General features: G+C 39.8%; 1 protein-coding gene across 2 annotated transcripts; it reads right to left on the bottom strand.

Moving 5' to 3' along the window:
• Nucleotides 1-4,118: 4,118 nt before the first annotated feature.
• grhl1 (grainyhead-like transcription factor 1) lies at nt 4,119-19,524 on the bottom strand. 2 transcript variants are annotated; one of them, XM_034112186.1, is made up of 16 exons: nt 19,372-19,524; nt 16,932-17,121; nt 16,556-16,629; nt 15,756-15,889; nt 15,444-15,664; nt 14,449-14,531; nt 13,978-14,131; nt 13,761-13,872; nt 13,025-13,119; nt 10,572-10,815; nt 9,674-9,801; nt 8,531-8,559; nt 8,238-8,323; nt 6,260-6,345; nt 5,220-5,284; nt 4,119-4,868 (listed from the first exon to the last, which is right to left on the bottom strand). In XM_034112186.1, exons 1-16 carry the CDS (start codon nt 19,389-19,391, stop codon nt 4,754-4,756), a joined length of 1,836 nt encoding a protein of 611 aa, XP_033968077.1. In that variant the 5' UTR covers nt 19,392-19,524; the 3' UTR covers nt 4,119-4,753. The 2 variants fall into 2 exon arrangements, with proteins under 2 accessions (XP_033968077.1, XP_033968078.1); XM_034112187.1 differs by having other exon boundaries at nt 15,525-15,664.
• Between the last annotated feature and the right edge of the window lie 685 nt (nt 19,525-20,209).

Here is a 20,209-nt window from a genome sequence, read left to right as displayed (position 1 = left end):
GTCCATCTGAGACCTGTGTACACCTTCAGACAGCCTCCAAGTGAAGCACACGTTGTTTACTCACAGTTTGAAAGCAGCGTGGAGAAGTCTTCAGCTGTGATCCGCTCGAATAAATCCTTAAAACCAACTATTGTTGCCCGATTTATCACTGAATATCGTTCCTAATGTGATACCAAGTCCATCTGAGACATGTGTACACCTTCAGACAGCCTCTCAGTGAAGCGTACGTTGTTTACTCAGAGTTTGAAAGCAGCGTGGAGAAGTTTTCAGCTGTGTTAAACTGTGACCCTCTCAGGTAAACTGTGATTCGCTCAGGGTCAACTGGGATCCACCCAGATTAAACTGTGTTACATCTTCTGTGGCTATCTACCAGCGATCATGTTTAATATGAAAGACACACATATACATCCCATATAAAAACGCCATTCTGCAGCACTCATCCAGATAAGATGTGACTGTTAACTCGTTTTGCAAAGATAGCAGCAGAAATGTCATTGCTGCATGTGCAGGGATATTAGACTTTAAAATGCTGATGGGTCATTAATGTTGGTCTCGGCAAACAATATTAGGAATCCTCTATTCAAACTACATAATATTCAGTGTGCATCGACATGAAAATAACAAAAGTTCATGCTGGACTCAAACCCGAGTCCCAACAGCCAAAGTCACTCCAGCCCTGCGCGTTATGAGTACGCCACAGATCAACACGACGTATCAAACCACCACACTATAATATTTTAGATTAACCTTGTTAAAAAGTTCCAGAAAAATGCAACCCGACCATCATTTATAATGTGAGCGAATGTATGTACACTTTAAGCCATATCATATACATATTATAATATACTGACTGAGGTCTGTATCAAGCCTCGTTAAGACCCACCGAGATCAGATATCCCAGTTTATCAGCCTGCGAGCCCACATTATGTTGTGATAACTGTTAGTTTTACCGTGGTATCGTGTTGATCCGTGGCGCACTCATAACGCGCAGGGCTGGAGTGACTTTTGCTGTTGGGACTCGGGTTTGAGTCCAGCATGAACTTTTGTTATTTTCATGTCGATGCACACTGAATTATTATGTTTGAATAGAGGATTCCTAATATTGTTTGCCGAGACCAACATTAATGACCCATCAGCATTTTAAAGTCTAATATCCCTGCACATGCAGCAATGACATTTCTGCTGCTATCTTTGCAAAACGAGTTAACAGTCACATCTTATCTGGATGAGTGCTGCAGAATGGCGTTTTTATATGGGATGTATTATGTATATGTGTGTGTCTTTCATATTAAACATGATCGCTGGTAGATAGCCACAGAAGTCGTAACACAGTTTAACCTGGGTGGATCCCAGTTGACCCTGAGCGGATCACAGTTTAACACAGCTGAAAACTTCTCCACGCTGCTTTCAAACTCTGAGTAAACAACGTACGCTTCACTGAGAGGCTGTCTGAAGGTGTACACATGTCTCAGGTGGACTTGGTATCACATTAGGAACGATATTCAGTGATAAGTCGGGCAACAATAGTTGGTTTTAAGGATTTATTCGAGCGGATCACAGCTGAAGACTTCTCCACGCTGCTTTCAAACTGTGAGTAAACAACGTGTGCTTCACTTGGAGGCTGTCTGAAGGTGTACACAGGTCTCAGATGGACTTGGTATCACATTAAGAACGATATTCAGTAATAAGTCTGGCAACAATAGCTGGTTTAAATGATTTATTGGAGCTCGCAATGTTTTGAACAGACATCCCCAGGCCCAGTCAACTCGTTTTTCTTTTTGCAGTCCTCGCTGTTCGCGTCCGGATATCGCCATCGTAACCACAACCTCACACACTGGTACTGAATGTGCATCAAAGTGTTCCTATCCAGCCAAATATACCAAAAGATTTATGTAAACGACAGAAGAAGCGATCGAAATGTGTATTTCAGTCGAAGGCCACGCCTCCACATCTGTCAACCAGTTGATCTGGGAACCAGTTAAACCGGAACACCGGCATTATGATAAACTCAGCAGTTCACCCGTTCAGATTTGCGGTAAGTGTGTGCATGTCCATTTGTCTGCTGTTACAAAGTTAACGGGCTCTGCTCATTATGCTGCCAAAATGTGTGTCATTTACCCAACAGTATTTCAGTGTATGTTGGGGTTGTGAATGAGGGAACATGCAAAGAGAGACCATCTAAATATTCAAATAAGTAGCCTGCAATATGGATCTTATTAATGTCATGTTCTTAGTTAAAAAAAAGTAATGAAAAACTCTGAGATTTCAGGTTGGCCTCTACTGAACATTTTGGTGAATTAAAATAGAAAAAGAGTAGTAATGGGTTAGTTTCATTTGTCGATGTGTTGTAGCAAATATATCTAATGAGAGGCAAGAGATTGAATAATAGACAAGACAATCATTTTCTCAATTCCATATGCCTACAGCAGATTAGCACATGACCTTGCATTAATTTAACATTCATACAAGCCTATTAGAGTTCTGCAAGTGTCTTTAAGGAAAAGGAAAGTGGCATTGTTTACTGTTTATCTACAATGCTATATCAAAATGATCAGCGATACTATTTTAGGCAAGGACAATAAAAACAAATGTTACTGTTATTTCAGGTGCACATTTGGCGATTGAATAACTTCACAGCAGGAGGGACTTCGAAAGTGTGGTTCTGTAAATAATAAAAAGGTATGAATCATACAAAGACACACTGGAATATACTGACTCAAACAGGAAGAGAACTGCTTTCTGTTTCTGTACACCTGAACCTGTACACTACAGTGTGTCATGTGCAGTCACGAGTTCAACATCTTATATGTGTCATAAAAAATAGTTTTTATCCTTGGCTATTATCTTTGCTTCTGTGCTGCAAAACAAATAGAATATCCTTCGAACATATAGAAACATATCTAGGATAACCTTTTAGGAGGTAATTTACTCTAATGTTATTTCATATAATTATAGACTTGTGGCTCTATGAGGTTTCACTGTTATCACCAACAGCTGGGTCAACCTCACAGTGGGGCTTGTATAAAAGTCAGTGGACCACAAAACCTGTTAGGATTCATCCTTGGGGGCACATGAATGTCTGCATCAAGACATCATGGCAATCTATCTTAAAGGTTCAGATATTTCGAGACCAAAGGGATGGACCGGCTGATTGACATTACATTGTTTAGAGCCGCATCACTAGAGTGGCTTAAATCAAATAATAGGCTACTTTAACCAAAGGGTGAATGCAGCAATCAATGGCCAGGTTTCCGACAGAGCAGCTTCTCTGCAGCAGGCCGTCCTGTCATGCCTGTTTCCTGTGAACGGGGTTAGGTTTGATGCCCAGACATCTGTTCCTGTGGACAGACACAGAAAGCACCGGCAAAGGCACAGTTAATATCTGCTGCAGCTCAACACATCAACCACAGACAGACCTACTATGACTTGAACCACTTACATATTACAAGTCTGTTGTAAGATAGGCTGTTTTTAATATGCGTTTGAAAAGGTAGAAAACATGTCAAACGATCAAAGGTAGAAACAGAGTCTCAACAGACAGAAGCTACTGGAGAGCCTTTATTGGGCGGTTTGTACATCAAATCCTTTACAAAAAACAACAATTAAAAACATGTTAATAACTTTTTGTCCCTTGACATGTAATGTTAATATAACTTCATATAAAAAGCAAATAAACATTATATTAATAGGTATAATAGAAATTTGGATATAAAAAAAAACAAGGACCCACATCCATTCTCTTAATAATAAATATATACACAATAAGTACTGAGATACAAAAGGAAAGACCATATCGATCAGTTTTTTCAGTGGCTATATACACAAATATTTCCTTTTTTTTTAAAAACCAGATAATATAAATTTATTTTTGACAATAGAGGAGATTCTCTTTGCGAATGTGTCTGACCCTTAATATCATATTGCACTTCCAGAACAGCCCGACTGCACTACACATTGATTGACCTATTTCATCAACATTCAGAAACCTACTCTACAGGGACGCTTTTTAGCATTGTTATTCATGTATTTAATGACTATTTAATACTCACAGAGGCCATTTTTATATCAACCTGATGAAAAATCATCTTTTAAGTAATTTCATGTAATGTAATGTCTCCTACACTAAAAAAATAATCACAATCATTTACAATATTCTACCCTAATTGCATGACGGTTGAAGAGAGTTTTACACAACGAATACTGCCATGTTGTTTAGTATTAATACACTGAACCACTGGGGCTCTATCAACAATTTGCATCTTCATTTTGTGCGGAAAATACCCAACATTACGGATTGTAATCATCAGTGCTATGGCTTTAAGAAGGGAAAGACGAGTCGTTTCTCTTCATTAAAAAGAAACACTGCTGCTTGCATAGCATGAGGTATAGCAGCCACACACAAATGCTCTGCACAAACATTTACAAAATTAAGCACAAATCTGTGAGGTGCAACTTACTGAATACAAAATAAATGTGTATACAATAAAACCTGGACTCACTTGTTGAGTCGTATATACACAGAGAAAGGTTTTTAAAATCAATCAAAAATGTATAACTTACACACCTAATCAACATTGCGATCCATGAAGAGCTGTGGCTTTTTTTTTTAAATACCTGACTTTTGAAATTAATGCAGCACAAAGACAACATGATTTAAGTGTCAGATCAAGTAGTATCACTGCGTAGCAAGATGTGTAAACCACTTCTTCCGACAGCTCCATTTCATTGGTCCTCTATTGCTGGCATCGTCCAATCAGATCTCAGTGAGGGTGAGTTTGTACATGTCGCCCATCTCCTCCATGGTGATCTGGAAGGTGTCTTCGTTGGAGTAGTGTTGAATGATGTTGTCATCCATGTGCACTAGAATCCTATTATCAAACAGATATGGATGTTAGTGACCTCTTTGTTTCATTTAAAGATAACCAAAGTGTACAATCAGGTTCATTTATGATCTCTTATGCATTTTAATTAGTAGGTATTTTAAATGTCTTGCTTGCTCTGCAACACTGAACACTTTATTTTTACCAGAATATTTTATTTAAATCAATATTTTTGCTGTTTTTAAATGAAAGTGCTATACAAATAATAATAAAAAAATCAAAATAAGTTGAATAATAATACAAGAAGAATAAAAATAAATAAAGCAATTAAGATGTAAATCAAAAGAATCAACTATTTGGGTTTGGTTGCTCACAGACAGTGTAGTGATGATGACTCACCCTTTCTTGCATTTCTTGTAGACTTTCCCAACCTTATCCAAAGATAATTCATACTTCTCTGAAATCTGGTTAAAAAAAGAAACACAAATCAATGTTGAATTATTAAGGGAACCATAAAGAAAGAAAATATAAAATAGTGTAATCCTCTACAGACACCTGGTGCACCTGTTCATGGTTCTCTATAATCACTATACACAACCTTTGCACCCTAAAGTAGTCTCCCACCAGCCTCTTTCTATTCTTCTATTTGCATTTTTAAAACACCCTTTTCCCACAATCTCCTCTTCTTCCCTCTCCCCAGGACGTCCCCACTTCCTCTTTTCCCCAGCTTTTGTCCCCAGTAACTCCCCTCCCTTAGTTCCCTGTGTCCCTTTTGAACCCGCACACACCCTTTCTCTCCATTTCTCAATGTCCCCAGTTCACCTTTTGTACTCCGTCTACCCTACGTTGTTTCTAGTTGGTGTCCTGCAGCTTATTTAACAGGCCACAGTTGCCTATATACTGTACAGTAGGCTATATACTTTTTTCCAAAATGTGCATGTTTATTCAGGTTTTTTTTTTTTTTTTTTTTAAATCCTGGAAAAAATAGGCGACTCCTTTTCCAAATACTAGACTAACATGCCTTTCTGTTATTTTCCTCGGTGTGTTAGGTTTGATGTCATGCCAGAAAGCTTAAAAGGTTAGTAAACAACGGTGGTTATGCTACTTCTTGTTTTTGTATCTATTAATACTCAGTCTCTTGTTCAAACTCTCCAACATTACATTATTCATTCTGTCAATAGATTCTGGTGACTTTAGGGAGAGGATAGTTGAATTTTATTTACGTTAATGCATTAAAATAATTGTCCAAATCCATGTGGATTTTTAGCAGATAAACACCCATGTCTACTGCGGTCATTTGTCCCGGGAATGAATGCAGATTGTAAACTTTCCAGTTGAAGATACAAGCCAGATGTTTGTGGGTTGTACTGCTTTTAGACACAATGAGAACTGGGTCTCGGTATAAAACAAAAACATGAAGTCAACTGAGGACAACTTACAGCTTCCACCAGGCCTTTCAGCGTGGGATTCTTCAGCATGAGGGCATCAAACACCTCCTCCGTTTCCCTGCGCACGTACAGCAGGACTGTGTGGTGAAAAGAGAAAGAAGAGACAAGAAGGCATCAAAGCAGAGCACATTTTGTTCATGGGTTGGACACAAAACATGCCCCAATTCTGGCATCAGCCAAAAGTCTTGAAGCTTGTGTTTACGTCAGTCTGAACTGTTTGACTGATTTGTGGCTAAAGTGTTTCCCTTTCTCAATTTCAAAGAAGTAAAGCTCAAGCACAGGTATACTTATGTTTAATGCATTTGTACATTTAAACATTTTCTGCAATGTTGTTGGCCATTTTAACTTATACCACTACTACAGGACTTTTGAGACACTTATTGAGAACTAAACTGTCCCTGGACCCACGCAATTCACACCTAGAAAGCACATTCAAACATGGGCCCACCTTTCATTCTCACTCAAAATAGATCATGCTCTAAATAGATTTTCTTGTATTGTTTTGCAAGCTGTTGCGATATGTGTGGTCTCTAAATGCAACACATATTTAAAGACCTAACTATGCACAGGAGATTTCAGATGTTTGAGAAACTAAACCCAATTATAATTGTAAGTGACTATATAAGGGGGGTTTTCGCAATGCTACAGTATTTAGGCCAGAGTTCACGGTGTTCTGGAGCCACCATTAATAACTTTGTTTGAGATGGACGTCATGGAGGCTGTTGGCACACTGGCAGATTGGCAGTATCTCCTTCACTGTATTAACATCGGCATGATCCCATTCAAACCATCACACTACTACCACATTTCTAACATGGAAACATGGAAGCTTATGGGGAAAGATTTTCCCCAAATCTAAACTGAATTAAGTTTGATTAAAACTCAATGAATGTCGCTTTTTTGCAGAATAATGCTTAATTTTAAATGTACGCAGTTAAGCTTCGGAAGTCATGTCTATTTGTGGCTCTTTACAGGTTAATGTTTGTATAGTGCGGCACGCAACCTCAGTCTTTGGTATTCTTGGCAAAAACTCCTACTACTCTTGGAAAGGTCTTCTTTCAACAGGGATAACCTGGTTGGATAAAGAAATAAATACAGGAGGAAGTGGGTCTGGGATTGTTAATTTGAAGGGCTTTTCAATGCTGAATGAGATTAAAGTATGCAGTAGTTCACAATATAATATCTCTAGGTGGAAGACCCTAAATAAATGTATATTATTTTGTGCAACAGGGACATCTGTTGACCCCTGACCAGTGTGGTCTGACCAGTGTTATTAGTTCTTTGTAGATAGTTTACAGCCTAAACTCCTGCAGCCCTATCTCGCTGTTGGAAGCTATTGACTGTATGCATGTATTATGCAGAGTCATAAAAATGATTTTGAATTAATACCCATTTTGACTACACTCCATGTTTTTCTTCGAAGCTTGCCTTATGTCTATGAATAGGATATAGTGTAGGGGAAAGGGCATAGACTTGTTTGCATGTGTGTGTGTGCACATAGCTATCACTGGTATTTGTTAGGTCAGTGCAGGCCGTAGACACGTGTGTGAGTGTTTTCGAAGAGCTGGAATAATCACATGGCCCCAAGAGTGTGTGTGTATGTGTGGCCTAGCATTATTATACTTGTGGGGACCTAAATCTGTTTACACAGTCACGTGTGGGGACTCGCCTCCCTTATGGGGACAAAATGGAGGTCCCCATGAGGGGAATCATTCATTTTAGGGTGAAGACTTGGTTAGGTTTAGCGTTAGGGTTAGGCATGTGTTGGTTATGGTTAAGGTTAGGATAAGTCTCCAGGAAATGCATGTAAGTCAATGTGATATCCTCTGAAGTGATGTATAGATGGTATGTGTGTGTGTGTGTCAAACACAGAAGACATGCTAACATGCACACACACATTGGGAAGACCATAACTCACCTGATGTGAAAACTCAACATATTACCACACACACACTCACTCACTCACTACCTTTCTTTGGTTCCTCTCCTCTCGCCATCTTGTTTGGGGGTGAACCAAACTCTTCATCACTGAAGGGTAATCTCTTCATGCCCGAGCTGCAGACACAGAAACACACAAATCACTGTTTAACGTGCTTCACAACCAGCTAACAGGCTATACAACACACACAAAGCCCCATGGGCCTTTCCTAGAAACAACATCCCTGTATGCCTTTTACTGGGAATGTGCCAAAGGTTGACTCGGTTCAAAAGTACTTTAAAGTATTTGGGAGAAGCGTGAAATCAAGGCCCCAGTGAACTCACCTGTCCTCTCCATCTTCTGTTGGGTAAGGCTGCAGAGGAAACAGAAAGAAAGAAATTAGTTTTTTCTTTTAAGGAAAGTTAAATTGTACATTTAAATTGTAACGTTGTATTTCTATAGCAACTTTCAAATAAAGAAATAGTTCAAAGTGCTCTACATAAGATGAAAGAATGCCATTTAATAACTTTATAAAAAGCTAAATATATTCTGAAAACTGTTAACATAGCGAACAATGTATACAAATACAGAAACGATATATGTTAGATGTGTAGGATTTGTATAGTCCAGTGTTATATAAAAGTATAATGTTACAAAGTAATCCACAGAGTGCATCAAATCACTTCAACCACTTCAATATTTTGGAGTCAGTCAAATATGTTGTTTTCTTGATGTAATTCTTGGAACGCAGCTGTTTTTTGGAGCCATTCGGCTCTCCCACTGTATTGATTGCTTGCAATGCTGTTAATAGATTTCTATTCTAAGAAGGAATCCAGTAAACTCAGAGTTTATTAGAAACTGATAGCACTTGAGCCAGGTTCAATGTCTTCGAAAGGACCCAAAATAACCTGTCCCTCCCTCCCTCACCCTCGCTGGTAGCATTATTAACTGAGAGGGAACGAAAGGGAGAAACTTTTTTTATGTTTTCACTATAAATTAAGATTCTAAAACACAGAGGGCAGGCCCGTACACACACACACTGCTGTGTCATGGAAGAACCAAAGTTCAGTAGTCACAGAGAAGATAAAACCTGACAGACTGCTTGCATGCTTGAAGCGTGACTGGGGGGAAACTCTGTCCCATTAAGCATCTTCATATTGAGTCGGCATTACAGGGAAGCATATCCTGGGTTTGTTTTCAGTCACTGGTTAATGATTCATTATGTGAGTAAGCAGTTTGAAATCCATCCATCAGTGTGTCGGACTCCTATCAGAGTTTGAAACAAGGACTCCCTGTTCCTGCCAACTAGCAGGCAGCCAGGTCACCAAGACCCAGATGGCTGATGAGTGGGTGGAGGCAGAACATGTTTATGGACCATCTAAGATGCTACGGATGTTATGTAAATGTAGCAAAACAAAATGTTGATGGTAAGAAATGACTGGTGGGACGTGCTAGAGTTAGTAATGTGTGATGTGACTGGCACTCACATGGCGCTGGAAGGTGGAGAAGTGAACGTCAGGGATGAAGAGGACAGGCTGCGTCTCGTGGTCGTTCAGCTTCTTGAAGATGGTCATATCGTTGCGTTTCTGGAGGATGGGACCTTTGACATCCACAACTGGGAGGAAAATACAAAACAAAAATAGTTAAGTCATTTATAAAGCCTCTATCTAAGCACAGGGACATTTTCAAAAACATTAAACCTCTTTTAATATATTATTATGTCCACTTGGGGGCAGCACACCGTAAAACATGGACAGTTTCATGATATGGTTGTTACAGCAAATGTGTTTTGGTTATTCACACATTGAGGTCTGAAAATATAATTATTTTCATTATCAATTAAACTGTTTACTATTTCTATATTTCGATGTATCTTCTTATCTCTAAATGTCCATATTTGAGATGCCTGAAGCAACATTTTCAGTCACTTTTTCAAAAAATTAAAGGGTATTAAAATAGTGGGGGATTATTTCTCCGTGGATCGGCTAATGGTTGCAGCTCCATTACACATCGAGCAAAGACTGAGGACCATCAGTTATTATGAAGTTGTGTGTCTATATACACGAATGAGTCAAATGTTTGCTCTCTTTTTGTGTTTTGTTTCCAGTAACTCCTGAAGGAAATATCTAAGTCTTAAGATAATAAATGCTCCACGGCTGACAGGAAGTGCTGAGCCATGTGATATTTCTCAGTGAAATCATCACTTCAATCTCTCATTACACATTTAAGTGGATGCATTGTTTGCATAAAAGTATATATTAGTGTATCTTTAAAAGAAAAAAATAGAACTCTTGAACTGTAATTTATGGTGAGAATTAGTACGAAATGACAGATCATATTTGTTGTGCTTGTTATACACATGTTAGATTCTCCTGAGGGACTCACAGGCCAGGCTGGGGTTGAGATCTGGGACCTTCCCTTTCCGGCGGGACTGCTTCCTCTCCTCGTCTCGGATCTTCCTCTCGGCCCCCTTGTCACAGAAGACTTTGATCTGGCAGAAGGCACGGTGGATGGGCTTGTTGCTGCGGTTGTTGTAGCTGTAGGTGTCAATCTGGATGTTCAGAGGAAGACCCTTCACGCCCTTCTGGGAGGAGAAGTCGGTGCTCAGACAGTTGACGGAGATGAAGATCTGAAGAGGAAGGAGGCAAGAATGTTGTGGTTAAGACACACAGAAAAACTGCTTTACCTGTACATAGTTGCACTGTCCCCGAGTACACATTTAAGGTACTTAAGTTTTTCTCTTATTCCAGCAACTACTTTTTACCCGACGACATTGATTACATAACCTTTCTGCATAATGGTCATTTCTGAGTATTTCATCGTCCAATGAAAACATCTAAAAGCTTTGTCCATTGAAGTCAACTCTACTTCTGAAAGTGAGAGAAGGTGTTCACTGTGATTTTATTTTATCATCATCATTGTGCAACACTGAAGGCTTTTTCTGCAGTTTAGCCCCCTCATCCAGTGTCCTGTGTTGCCCTCCACTGGTCAGCTTTAGTATCACAGGCTCATTTTGTCCTAACGTAAGAGATGCTCCTTTGTCCTCGTGGTGCTTGTATTGAAAACAGGTTATCATTGTGTCAACAAAACACTCTAATAACAGACCATTTGGAAGCACCAAACAGAGAGGAACCAAATCGGTAAGCAAGTGGTAGGCTATCCCTCGTCTTATAAATATTATTAAAAAGACAGTCAATTTATCAGTAAAAAACACTAAGCAGGTTTTATTTATAGTGAAACTATTAAGATTAAAGACTTTTTACTTTGTTGGAATACAATTCACATCAAGCTACATTCGTTAACTCAACTCCATCTTTAAGGTTGTTTTTATTTGAAATTGTATGTTATTTTGAATCTCTCAATGTCAGGAACTCATAAATCTGTCACCAAAATAATGCTACATTTTTTCTTTTAAAAAAAACGAATTTGTTATCCCTGATTCTTTGCACTTTTATTTGGTTGATTGGTTACATTTCGAAGCGTAAACAAACACTCTATACAAATAAGCATGAATGTAGACGGTTTATAGTTGTATTCCTTTTAAATGTTTTGCTGTATTTGTGTGTAGAAACAGTACAACTTTATTTTCTACACCCTTGAAGTGTGCTATAATAATATTGGAGTCATTAGTATGAACGATTATTGTTATAAAGATGAACATTTTCTTGTACTTTGGGTTTCTTTCAGTTGTGTTTTTGTGATAACATCATTAAACTGCCCCAGAGCAGGTAAACATCAGGGAAGGGCTGCAATGTGCAAATACGTATATGCTGCCTGGGGGCATATGCATACACCTGCTCGCTCACACACACACCCACCTACACCCACACAACATGGAAGGGCGGTGCTTCTGAAAATACACACGGAGGAGAATTGAACACACACAAGGATGAACATCCTATGGACAAAGGCCTCAAGTCATGACAGTTAGACCCACATCCTTGTGTGTGTGTGTGTGTGTGTGTGTGTGTGTGTGTGTGTGTGTGTGTGTGTGTGTGTGTGTGTGTGTGTGTGTGTGTGTGTGTGTGTGTGTGTGTGTGTGTGTGTGTGTGTGTGTGTGTGTGTGTGTGTGTGTGTGTGTGTGTGTGTGTGTGTGTGTGTGTGTGTGTGTGTGTGTGTGTGTGTGTGTGTGTGTGTGTGTGTGTGTGTGTGTGTGTGTGTGTGTGTGTGTGACGCCATGTTGTCTCTGGTCTGTTAGTTTGTCCTCCATCTCAGGCTAACAGTGGATCAGTGACACGAGGGTCAACAAAAAATGGAAAATGAAGCGAGGGAGAGAGGACAGGAGGTCCTCCTCTCCTACCCGTTTAATTTGTTATCTGTCTGCCCAACTCAATCCTTGTCCCCCCACTGAGTTTCCTCATTCCTGCACTCTTTTGTTGCGCCCGTCTGAAATACCTTAACAGGCAGCATCACAATAGATCAACGTCTCTACGCAACAATGCTAAACACACAGAGGAGGGGAGGAACCTTGTAACAGCGTCTTCAGTCTTCTATTAAAGCCCCTATTTTCTTTAAGTTCTTTAACGATTGTTTTGTACGATTACAAAGAACAGAGCAGCTTATAATAACTAACAAAGGGAAGTTAACACCTGAAACCCTAATTCTGGTCTGTGGCAAAAACCACACAAGACCTTTAAATAGAGGAGGAGTCTAGTTCTGTCTTAAGGATTTGTGTGTGTATATGTAAAGGTCAAGGCTCATATTAAGAGTCCAAGAAATGGAAACTGTGCTTGTTCTTACATGAGTGATGTAGAAGCAGCTCTATCCATCAGTTGTGTATCTATAAAGCCGTGTGTGTTTGTGTTAGTATGTGGCTATTATTATTATTATTCTCTTACTTTGGCCTCCTCGTTGGTGTCCCAGGTGAAGGAAATGGCGTTGTAGGAAATCTCCTCGATGTTGCCAATGGTGTTGAAGCTCTCCTTGTAGTCAGCTGTGACAAAATGAGAGTTTAGTGACTAATTTAAGAAAATACACTGCAGGTGATTAGGATAAAAATGTAGGTAATTTAACTAATACAAATCAGCATGAAACCTTTCCTGTTGATTATATAAACGAAGACAATACTTTTGTGCAACAAGCTTTCTGCACTACTATGGTTAAATATGCAAATTAGGCATTATCCAATTGTTTTGCTAGTCAATTAGCCCAGTCTCTCAGCCTTGGCCTCTGCATACAATTAAATGATGTTTCTTGCCTGTAGTGGCTTGCCACCAAAGCAGGCAATGATGTACAGCTAACCCAGTTTATACAGTATAAAACGTTATGTCTATTCACCAAGTTACTGTAAACCACACTGAGGTTTTAAAGGCTGCAGAATTAATCCTTAGCAACACACCTATGCCTGTCAGCTCCTGCTAAACTGCCCTTTCAACCAGCCACTTAACTGTGCAGACACAGGAGGATTAATCAGGGCAGTCCGCGGTGAAACCAGGAATGAATCATTAAAATCACCAACGTCTGTGCACCAGCAGTGTCTCAGGTGTTACTCTTTAGTTTATTAGACTCTTCTTTTGCCTATCAATACACACTTTTTATGGAATATAGATTTAATTTTTTTAATTAGGTTCTTACCAATGTCTAGACACCTCTGTTTGGCAGTGTGCTGTCTGGAGTGCCAGTACTTCCAGTGCTTCAGCTGATCATCTCTGCACTTCTCCTCTCCAAACACCACCATCACTACACTCTGAAAATGCATAAACACACACAATGAAACATAAATTAGGTTACAATAATGATCATATGTAATCGTATGTTGTGCCAGGTTTATTTGTGATGTTCCTTTTCTTACCCTGACTTTGGTGATGGGTTGCCGTATTCCTTTGTTGTTAACCTCCCTGAGGGTGATGGGGTAAAACTGGCCCTTGTTGAGGTACGTCATCGTCCCGTCTCCTGTCTTCTGACGCAGAGACTTGGACGCCTCAAGGGTGTATTCGAAGTTGTTCCTAAAATAACACAACAATAAAACATGAATCAAAGGCATTTCTTGTCTGTAAAACTGGATGACAATGCAACAATGGCATTCGGATACATGTTAGGCATAATGGTGCACACTTCATTCAGCCGCTGCAGGTAAACTGCGATCTTGAAATCAGTGTGTAGGGCCAGATAACGCCCGTGTGTGCCGACTCTTGTCTTTCACACGGTGGGGAGTCTGGTGTCTCCCCTGTGACTGCCATGAATGAGGCCATTCTGCGGTGTTGTGTTAAAAAGCTGAATGGCGGTGGAAGTCGGGCGGTGGGCTGGCGGCAGCGCGACTTACCCCGGCACGGTGTTAAACTGAGTGTAGTCCTCAGGCGCCATGGAGGACATGCGTAACTGGAGATCCCCTGGGAAGGAAAACACCTGTAGCACACAAAGATAAACAGATAGACAGTGTAAAGTGAGGCTCAGCAAATAGAGGATACTAAACATGAGTTATTTATTTATATAATTCACCAGGGGACTATTATAATTTAGCACTCCATAGGGATATACAGCTATTTCTTCCACCACTTAAAACAGTATTTAAGTTTCAGTACCAGAGATAAGCGTATAACAGCAACTTATAAGCCTCTACACACGTATTTTAGACGGAACTGGGATCTTTTAACATTAGTATACAACCATGTCATTCTTGTTTATTCACATGCAGCATGACATTCATTAACTGTCTTTTAAATATCCCCCTCACCTATATAGATAAATAAAGATTTGAATACAAGTAAATACAAATTTATTAATGAACTAATCATAATTATTAGTTATAAATATCTAAAGTTGCCACAGGGAAACATGGTATAACATTAGAATCAGGTCACAGACACTATTTCCCAGTCTGGGTTTTGGTGTGAATTAACAGTTTCTGTAGATTTAATTAATCTGTTCATCACCATTTCTCTTAGTTTCAATGGCTCTACCCTCACGTTGCTAAACCCCCCCCAACCCCCTCCTGTACAGGGGTTTTGTCAGGTTACTCTATTCTAAGGTAATTTCCCTCCAGCTAAATAGAAAATGAGGAGAGAGAGAGAAAGGGCTTTGGCTATTGTAGGAGAAAAGTACAGCACTTTATTGTGTTGGTGAGACAATGGCATAATAACACACTGGCCGCTATTTTGGCATGTTCAAATAAAACCAGGGAAGGCTGAGCCCACCGCTGGCTCCATGGGATCGGGTGAATATCCCATTGTGTGTTGGGAGAGATCCGAGAGCGAAGAGGAGAGGAAAGCGAGGGAGAGCATTAGGGAGGTTTAGAAAGAGGGGGATCGAAACACACACCTCCTGGGAACCATCCTTGTAACTCTCGGAGTAGGTGGAGTCGGGGGGCGTGCGGGACTGGGTGCTGGGGCTGAACTGTACCGTGTTGTGGTTGTGCTGGCGGTCAAAGACGTCGGTTTCGGAACAGTTGTTTGGCACGGTCACAGAGAAGCCATGGGAGGGCAGCTCTGTCTTGACGGACGGGTAGTTGGGCACAGCGACAGAAACCGTGACGGTTGTGTCTGAGAAGGGAAATATCAGAACATTTACAATCAGGTGTTCTGTTTTTTAAAAGCTCCTTGTGGCTCTTTGTGTTATTGAATGTGAACAGACCTGGGGAGGGGAACTGGGATCTCTTGTCCGGGGCCAGCTGGAGAATATTAAAGGGCCCCTTGAGGACCTGGATCCTGTTCTCCATCCCCCCTTCGTGATGTGGCGCTATGGAGTGTCCGGCATGGATCTGGTGTCTGCAGCAAATAACATTTCATTAAATTAAAAATACATTTTATGAGTTCTATAAGCAAAATCTAACATATACTCACTCATATCAAAATAAAACTTTTCCTGACATAAATATAACAATTCTTTATGTTTAAGTTATATTTGCTTACTTTTAACCCTTACTTTGTTGCCGTTTTATATGCATATGTGTTCATGTGCTCTCTGTCTTTATAATTTTGTGTTTCACTACTGAACAACCAATTGCCTTTTGGGGATAAGTAAGTGATCATCTTGGATTCAGGTGCTTAAAATGAATTGAACAACTCTCAAGGAAAATTATTGTATTCTATTTTGAGACTTTAAAGCTTTATGTTTCACTTTTATGACACTGTTATTATTAGTTATTTTGGTGCCACTTGGTTGTGTGACTGTCTGAATGTGAATATGTTTTAATCTCAGGCCTGGACTCTTAAACAGCTGAAAACAAGGCTGTTTTCTTTCTGTTTTTATGCTACTCCAAAAATGAATATGTGTGCAGATTCAGAAAAAGATTAAGACTGCTTTGTCCTGCTCACTCATGTATATGCAGATGTACACACAAAACTCAAAAACCAGGAAAGAGCTTCTCTGCTTTTTCACGGTTTTAATTTTTTTTAAAAGTGGGGTGGTACTAGGCGAAGGCTGTTGCTTACCTTTTGTTAGGATCCACATCACAGACCTGTGCTTCTGGCTTGCTCTGGGTTATTGTTCTCTTCTCCCTGGGCACCTGTATGGGAGGGTAAACACAGCCGCTCAGCATCTGACTACATCACTTCCAACAAGCCAAATCATCCTGCTGTCTATAGATCAGTTACATGACATGCTCTGCCTCACAGATGTTTGCTTCAGGGTCCTATGTCAGTATAGAGTGAGACCATATAGGTAAGGCATGTAAGGATTTGGTAACTAATCCCCAGACCTAAGATTTCCCCTTTCGATTGCTTCCAGATCCACTGAGAATTCAAGAGGAAATAGCTCAGAAAGTTGAACTCCTGCATGGTGTGGTTGTTAGATTCATTAGTTTTCTACCTTATAGTAGTCGTAGAGCAGGCCCAGAGCTGCGGCGCTGTCCTCGTCTCCGTTGATGCTCATCATGGCCTTGGTGGCGGCCGTCAGCGGATTCTCCAGAAAGGATTTCCAGGCTTCATCTTCTGTGGTGAAGGAGCGACGCTGCCCGCCATAACCCGGCTCGTTCTGGAGAACCAGGACCGCACGCTTACTGCAAGAGAGAAAGTGTCATTATGTTATATACAAACCAATTATTAAGATGTAAATGCTTATTTCCATCGCAAACACTTTGTCACATGCTTTTTTTAGGGCTTCACTATTTGAGGAAAATATATGTGATAACGTTGAATATTGTGAAAATGATATTATTTACGATTAAGACAAAGCAGATGTAGTCAGTTATGCCTCAGTTAGATCATTTAAAAGTGCACTTTTCTACTGATACTTTTTCAACAAGTGCGATATATTGCAATCGTTCTCAATGTGTTTCATTGTGCAACTTGATTTGGAGAGGAGAAAAAAATGATATTTTGTGCCGCCCTTTATGAACCTCTCCTCAAGCATTGAACAGATTGATTCTCCTCTCTGACTTCATACAAGTTCACAAAGCCAAGACCTACAATCACAACCTTGTTCAGAACAGACAAACAGGTTATAAGAGCAAGAGATCAACCCTGTATGTTCTTTATCTGTTAGACTTGTTGTTCAAGCTTTTTAACGATTGTGCAACAAATCTCAGCCAATCGAACCACTGCGCTGTCTTGAGCGAAAGATGCTCTACAGGCTCATCCAGTGTGACGACTCTACGCTTCTCCTCTGGGACTGCTCATTGGCTGAGAAGCTGACCACAAGTGACGCACCTGACTCTGCCACATTCCTGCGCCATGCTTCTGTTTTTGTAGAGAATCATGAGTTTTTATTCAAAGTCACAGCATGTATCTTCCTCTTCCTCTTCGTTCTCGGGAGGCCTTTTGAGTAATTGCTTTGCAAACAGGACACAACAGTTCCAGTTTCTGTGTCTCATCTGCTACTAATTGTCTTAATGTGTTATAACGAGCTCATTTAACTCAGGTAAACACCTTTAATTTGAAAGGACTATAGGATCAATTTCAAATAAGTGAGAATTATTGAACAGTTACCACTGAACTTACCTATTTACAGTAATGTGTGCTTCTATTTACTTAGAAAACTAAGTTTAGTCATTACTCATTAGTCATAAGTTTCATTAGATTTCCTTGTCAAACTTTGGAAATGACATTCCTTGAATCACCATTCTACCAAATCCATCTGCTTGGTTTTCTACCACAACAAAGTAATAATGATTTAGTGTTAACAGACTGGCTCAGTTTCCATGTTGAGTATCTACAACAAACAGCTTTTTTCTTCTCAATGGTCAAGGCAAAGTGATAATTAGTAATCCTATATGTAATTGTGCTATTCATAAAAGGCAACCTGATAAGACCCTTTATTTACTGGCAATAAAACTCAAGTATTCCATTACTAATACAACAAATTAAGAGTTTGATTGCTTTTCACACAGATATTAAAATTAGATTCCATATCCAAGTCAGTAATGCATCATGAATTTACAGACTTTCACTTTTTTTTGTATACCCTATGAAAAAACCCCACATTTATTTAACATTTAGAGAAATGTGCATGTAATCTTACATGTTTGACACCCAAAACATTTGGATCCTGTAAAGTAAAATCCTCAAAAAACTATGGCCCTGTGCTTGCTTACATTGTCTCTGTTAGTAAAGTCGAGCCAACGCCTAGCAGGTGTATGATTTCACTCCCCTCCAAAGTCTCCTTGTCATTGCCCTCAAAAACATACAGAATATGAGCTAAGCATTTCACATAAAACATATTCCTCTGTTTAAATACTTGTCAGTGAAGCTGTTGATTCCAAACTCTTACATGAATATGACACTTTCTTCAGTTTTCTTTAGCTGACAGCTCCTTGCTGAGGTCCATATTTATTCCTGAACAAACATCATTAAGACTATCCACATAACTGTTAGGGCTTCAAGCGAAATCAAACACTAAACCGCCCATGCATCACTATCACGGGACCGTTTTTATTCCCACAGCCAGACTCTGCTCGCACGACAGGTGAAGATACACCTGTGCAGGCTTGAACATGACAGGTGAAACGAGCGCAGTTACACCATGGGAAACAATGAGATATTATCGCTTCCCAGGTTGGCAGCCAAGTCTTAAAGTCAATTTAAGAAATAAACCGAATAAGAAATCCTACAAAATAATCCTTAAATATCAGATTTTATAAAAGTAGACAGCAGCTGCGGGTCGGATGTGAACCACAGTATGACCTTTTAAAACCCCCCTGTGCCATGAACTCACAAAATAAAAACACTAAATATAGTTAGTGTCAATAATAACAGCTTATAGTGACTCGTGCTCGTTGTACAGGCTAAAGTGGAAAGTCAGGGCAACTTACTTGTCATGCTCCTGTGACATCTCGGTCGGTCGAACTGGACTTTCTAGTTGGTACTGAAAATCCGATCCGTCTTCTTTAGGTGGAAAATTGCGCCGCTAACACTGTATGAGGGCCGCGGCAATAAACAAGGTTTCCCTAGTGAGAGAACGGGTTTTGTCGGCTTTTCTCGCTTTTTTGGGCAATGCTGAGAAATTAAGGCCGGTTTTACCTGTGACAGGCCACCGGATTGGATTACAGGTGGAGGGAGGGCGGGGCCAAACTGTCAATTGAGGCTCCTAGGCTGTGATTGGCTCAGCTGGTGGCCTATACCTGAGAGCTGGAGAGAGACTCGGGGTGAGCCAGAGGAGGAGCAGGGTGCAACCGCTCTGATTTTTAAGTTGGGTCATTTATTGGGAGATAAACACACTGAGTTGGTGTTAACTACATTAGGTGCACCTGTAATAGTTAATGCAATCCAATGCAATTGCTTAAAAAAATATAGATAGAAACTCCATGTTTTGATTGACACAGAGAAGCATGGATTTAACTGCAAGTTGAGGGTGTAGTTTGTATTAGTGTTGAAATTGACTGCAATATAAATGTGTTTCAAATGTTGTGCACAGTTGATTCACAGGAATATTGAAAACACATGTATTTATTAATCACCATTAACTACGACTTCAGAAATAAAAACGTGTCAGAGTTGTTGTAGATACTGGTTTGCATGCGATTGTGTACTTAATGAAGTGGACATGGAAAGTATGATATATCTCATAACAGCCTGCCTGATTCATGAAAAACATAGAGATGATTAAAGGTATTTAAGAAGGTGATTAAAACACTGAAGGATAAAAACTAA

This window comes from Pseudochaenichthys georgianus, chromosome 22 (genome assembly GCF_902827115.2).
Source record: "Pseudochaenichthys georgianus chromosome 22, fPseGeo1.2, whole genome shotgun sequence".
Classification (NCBI taxonomy): Eukaryota; Metazoa; Chordata; class Actinopteri; order Perciformes; family Channichthyidae; genus Pseudochaenichthys; species Pseudochaenichthys georgianus.
Note: the sequence above shows the minus strand (reverse complement) of the source record. Positions and strands in the feature narration are given on the sequence as shown.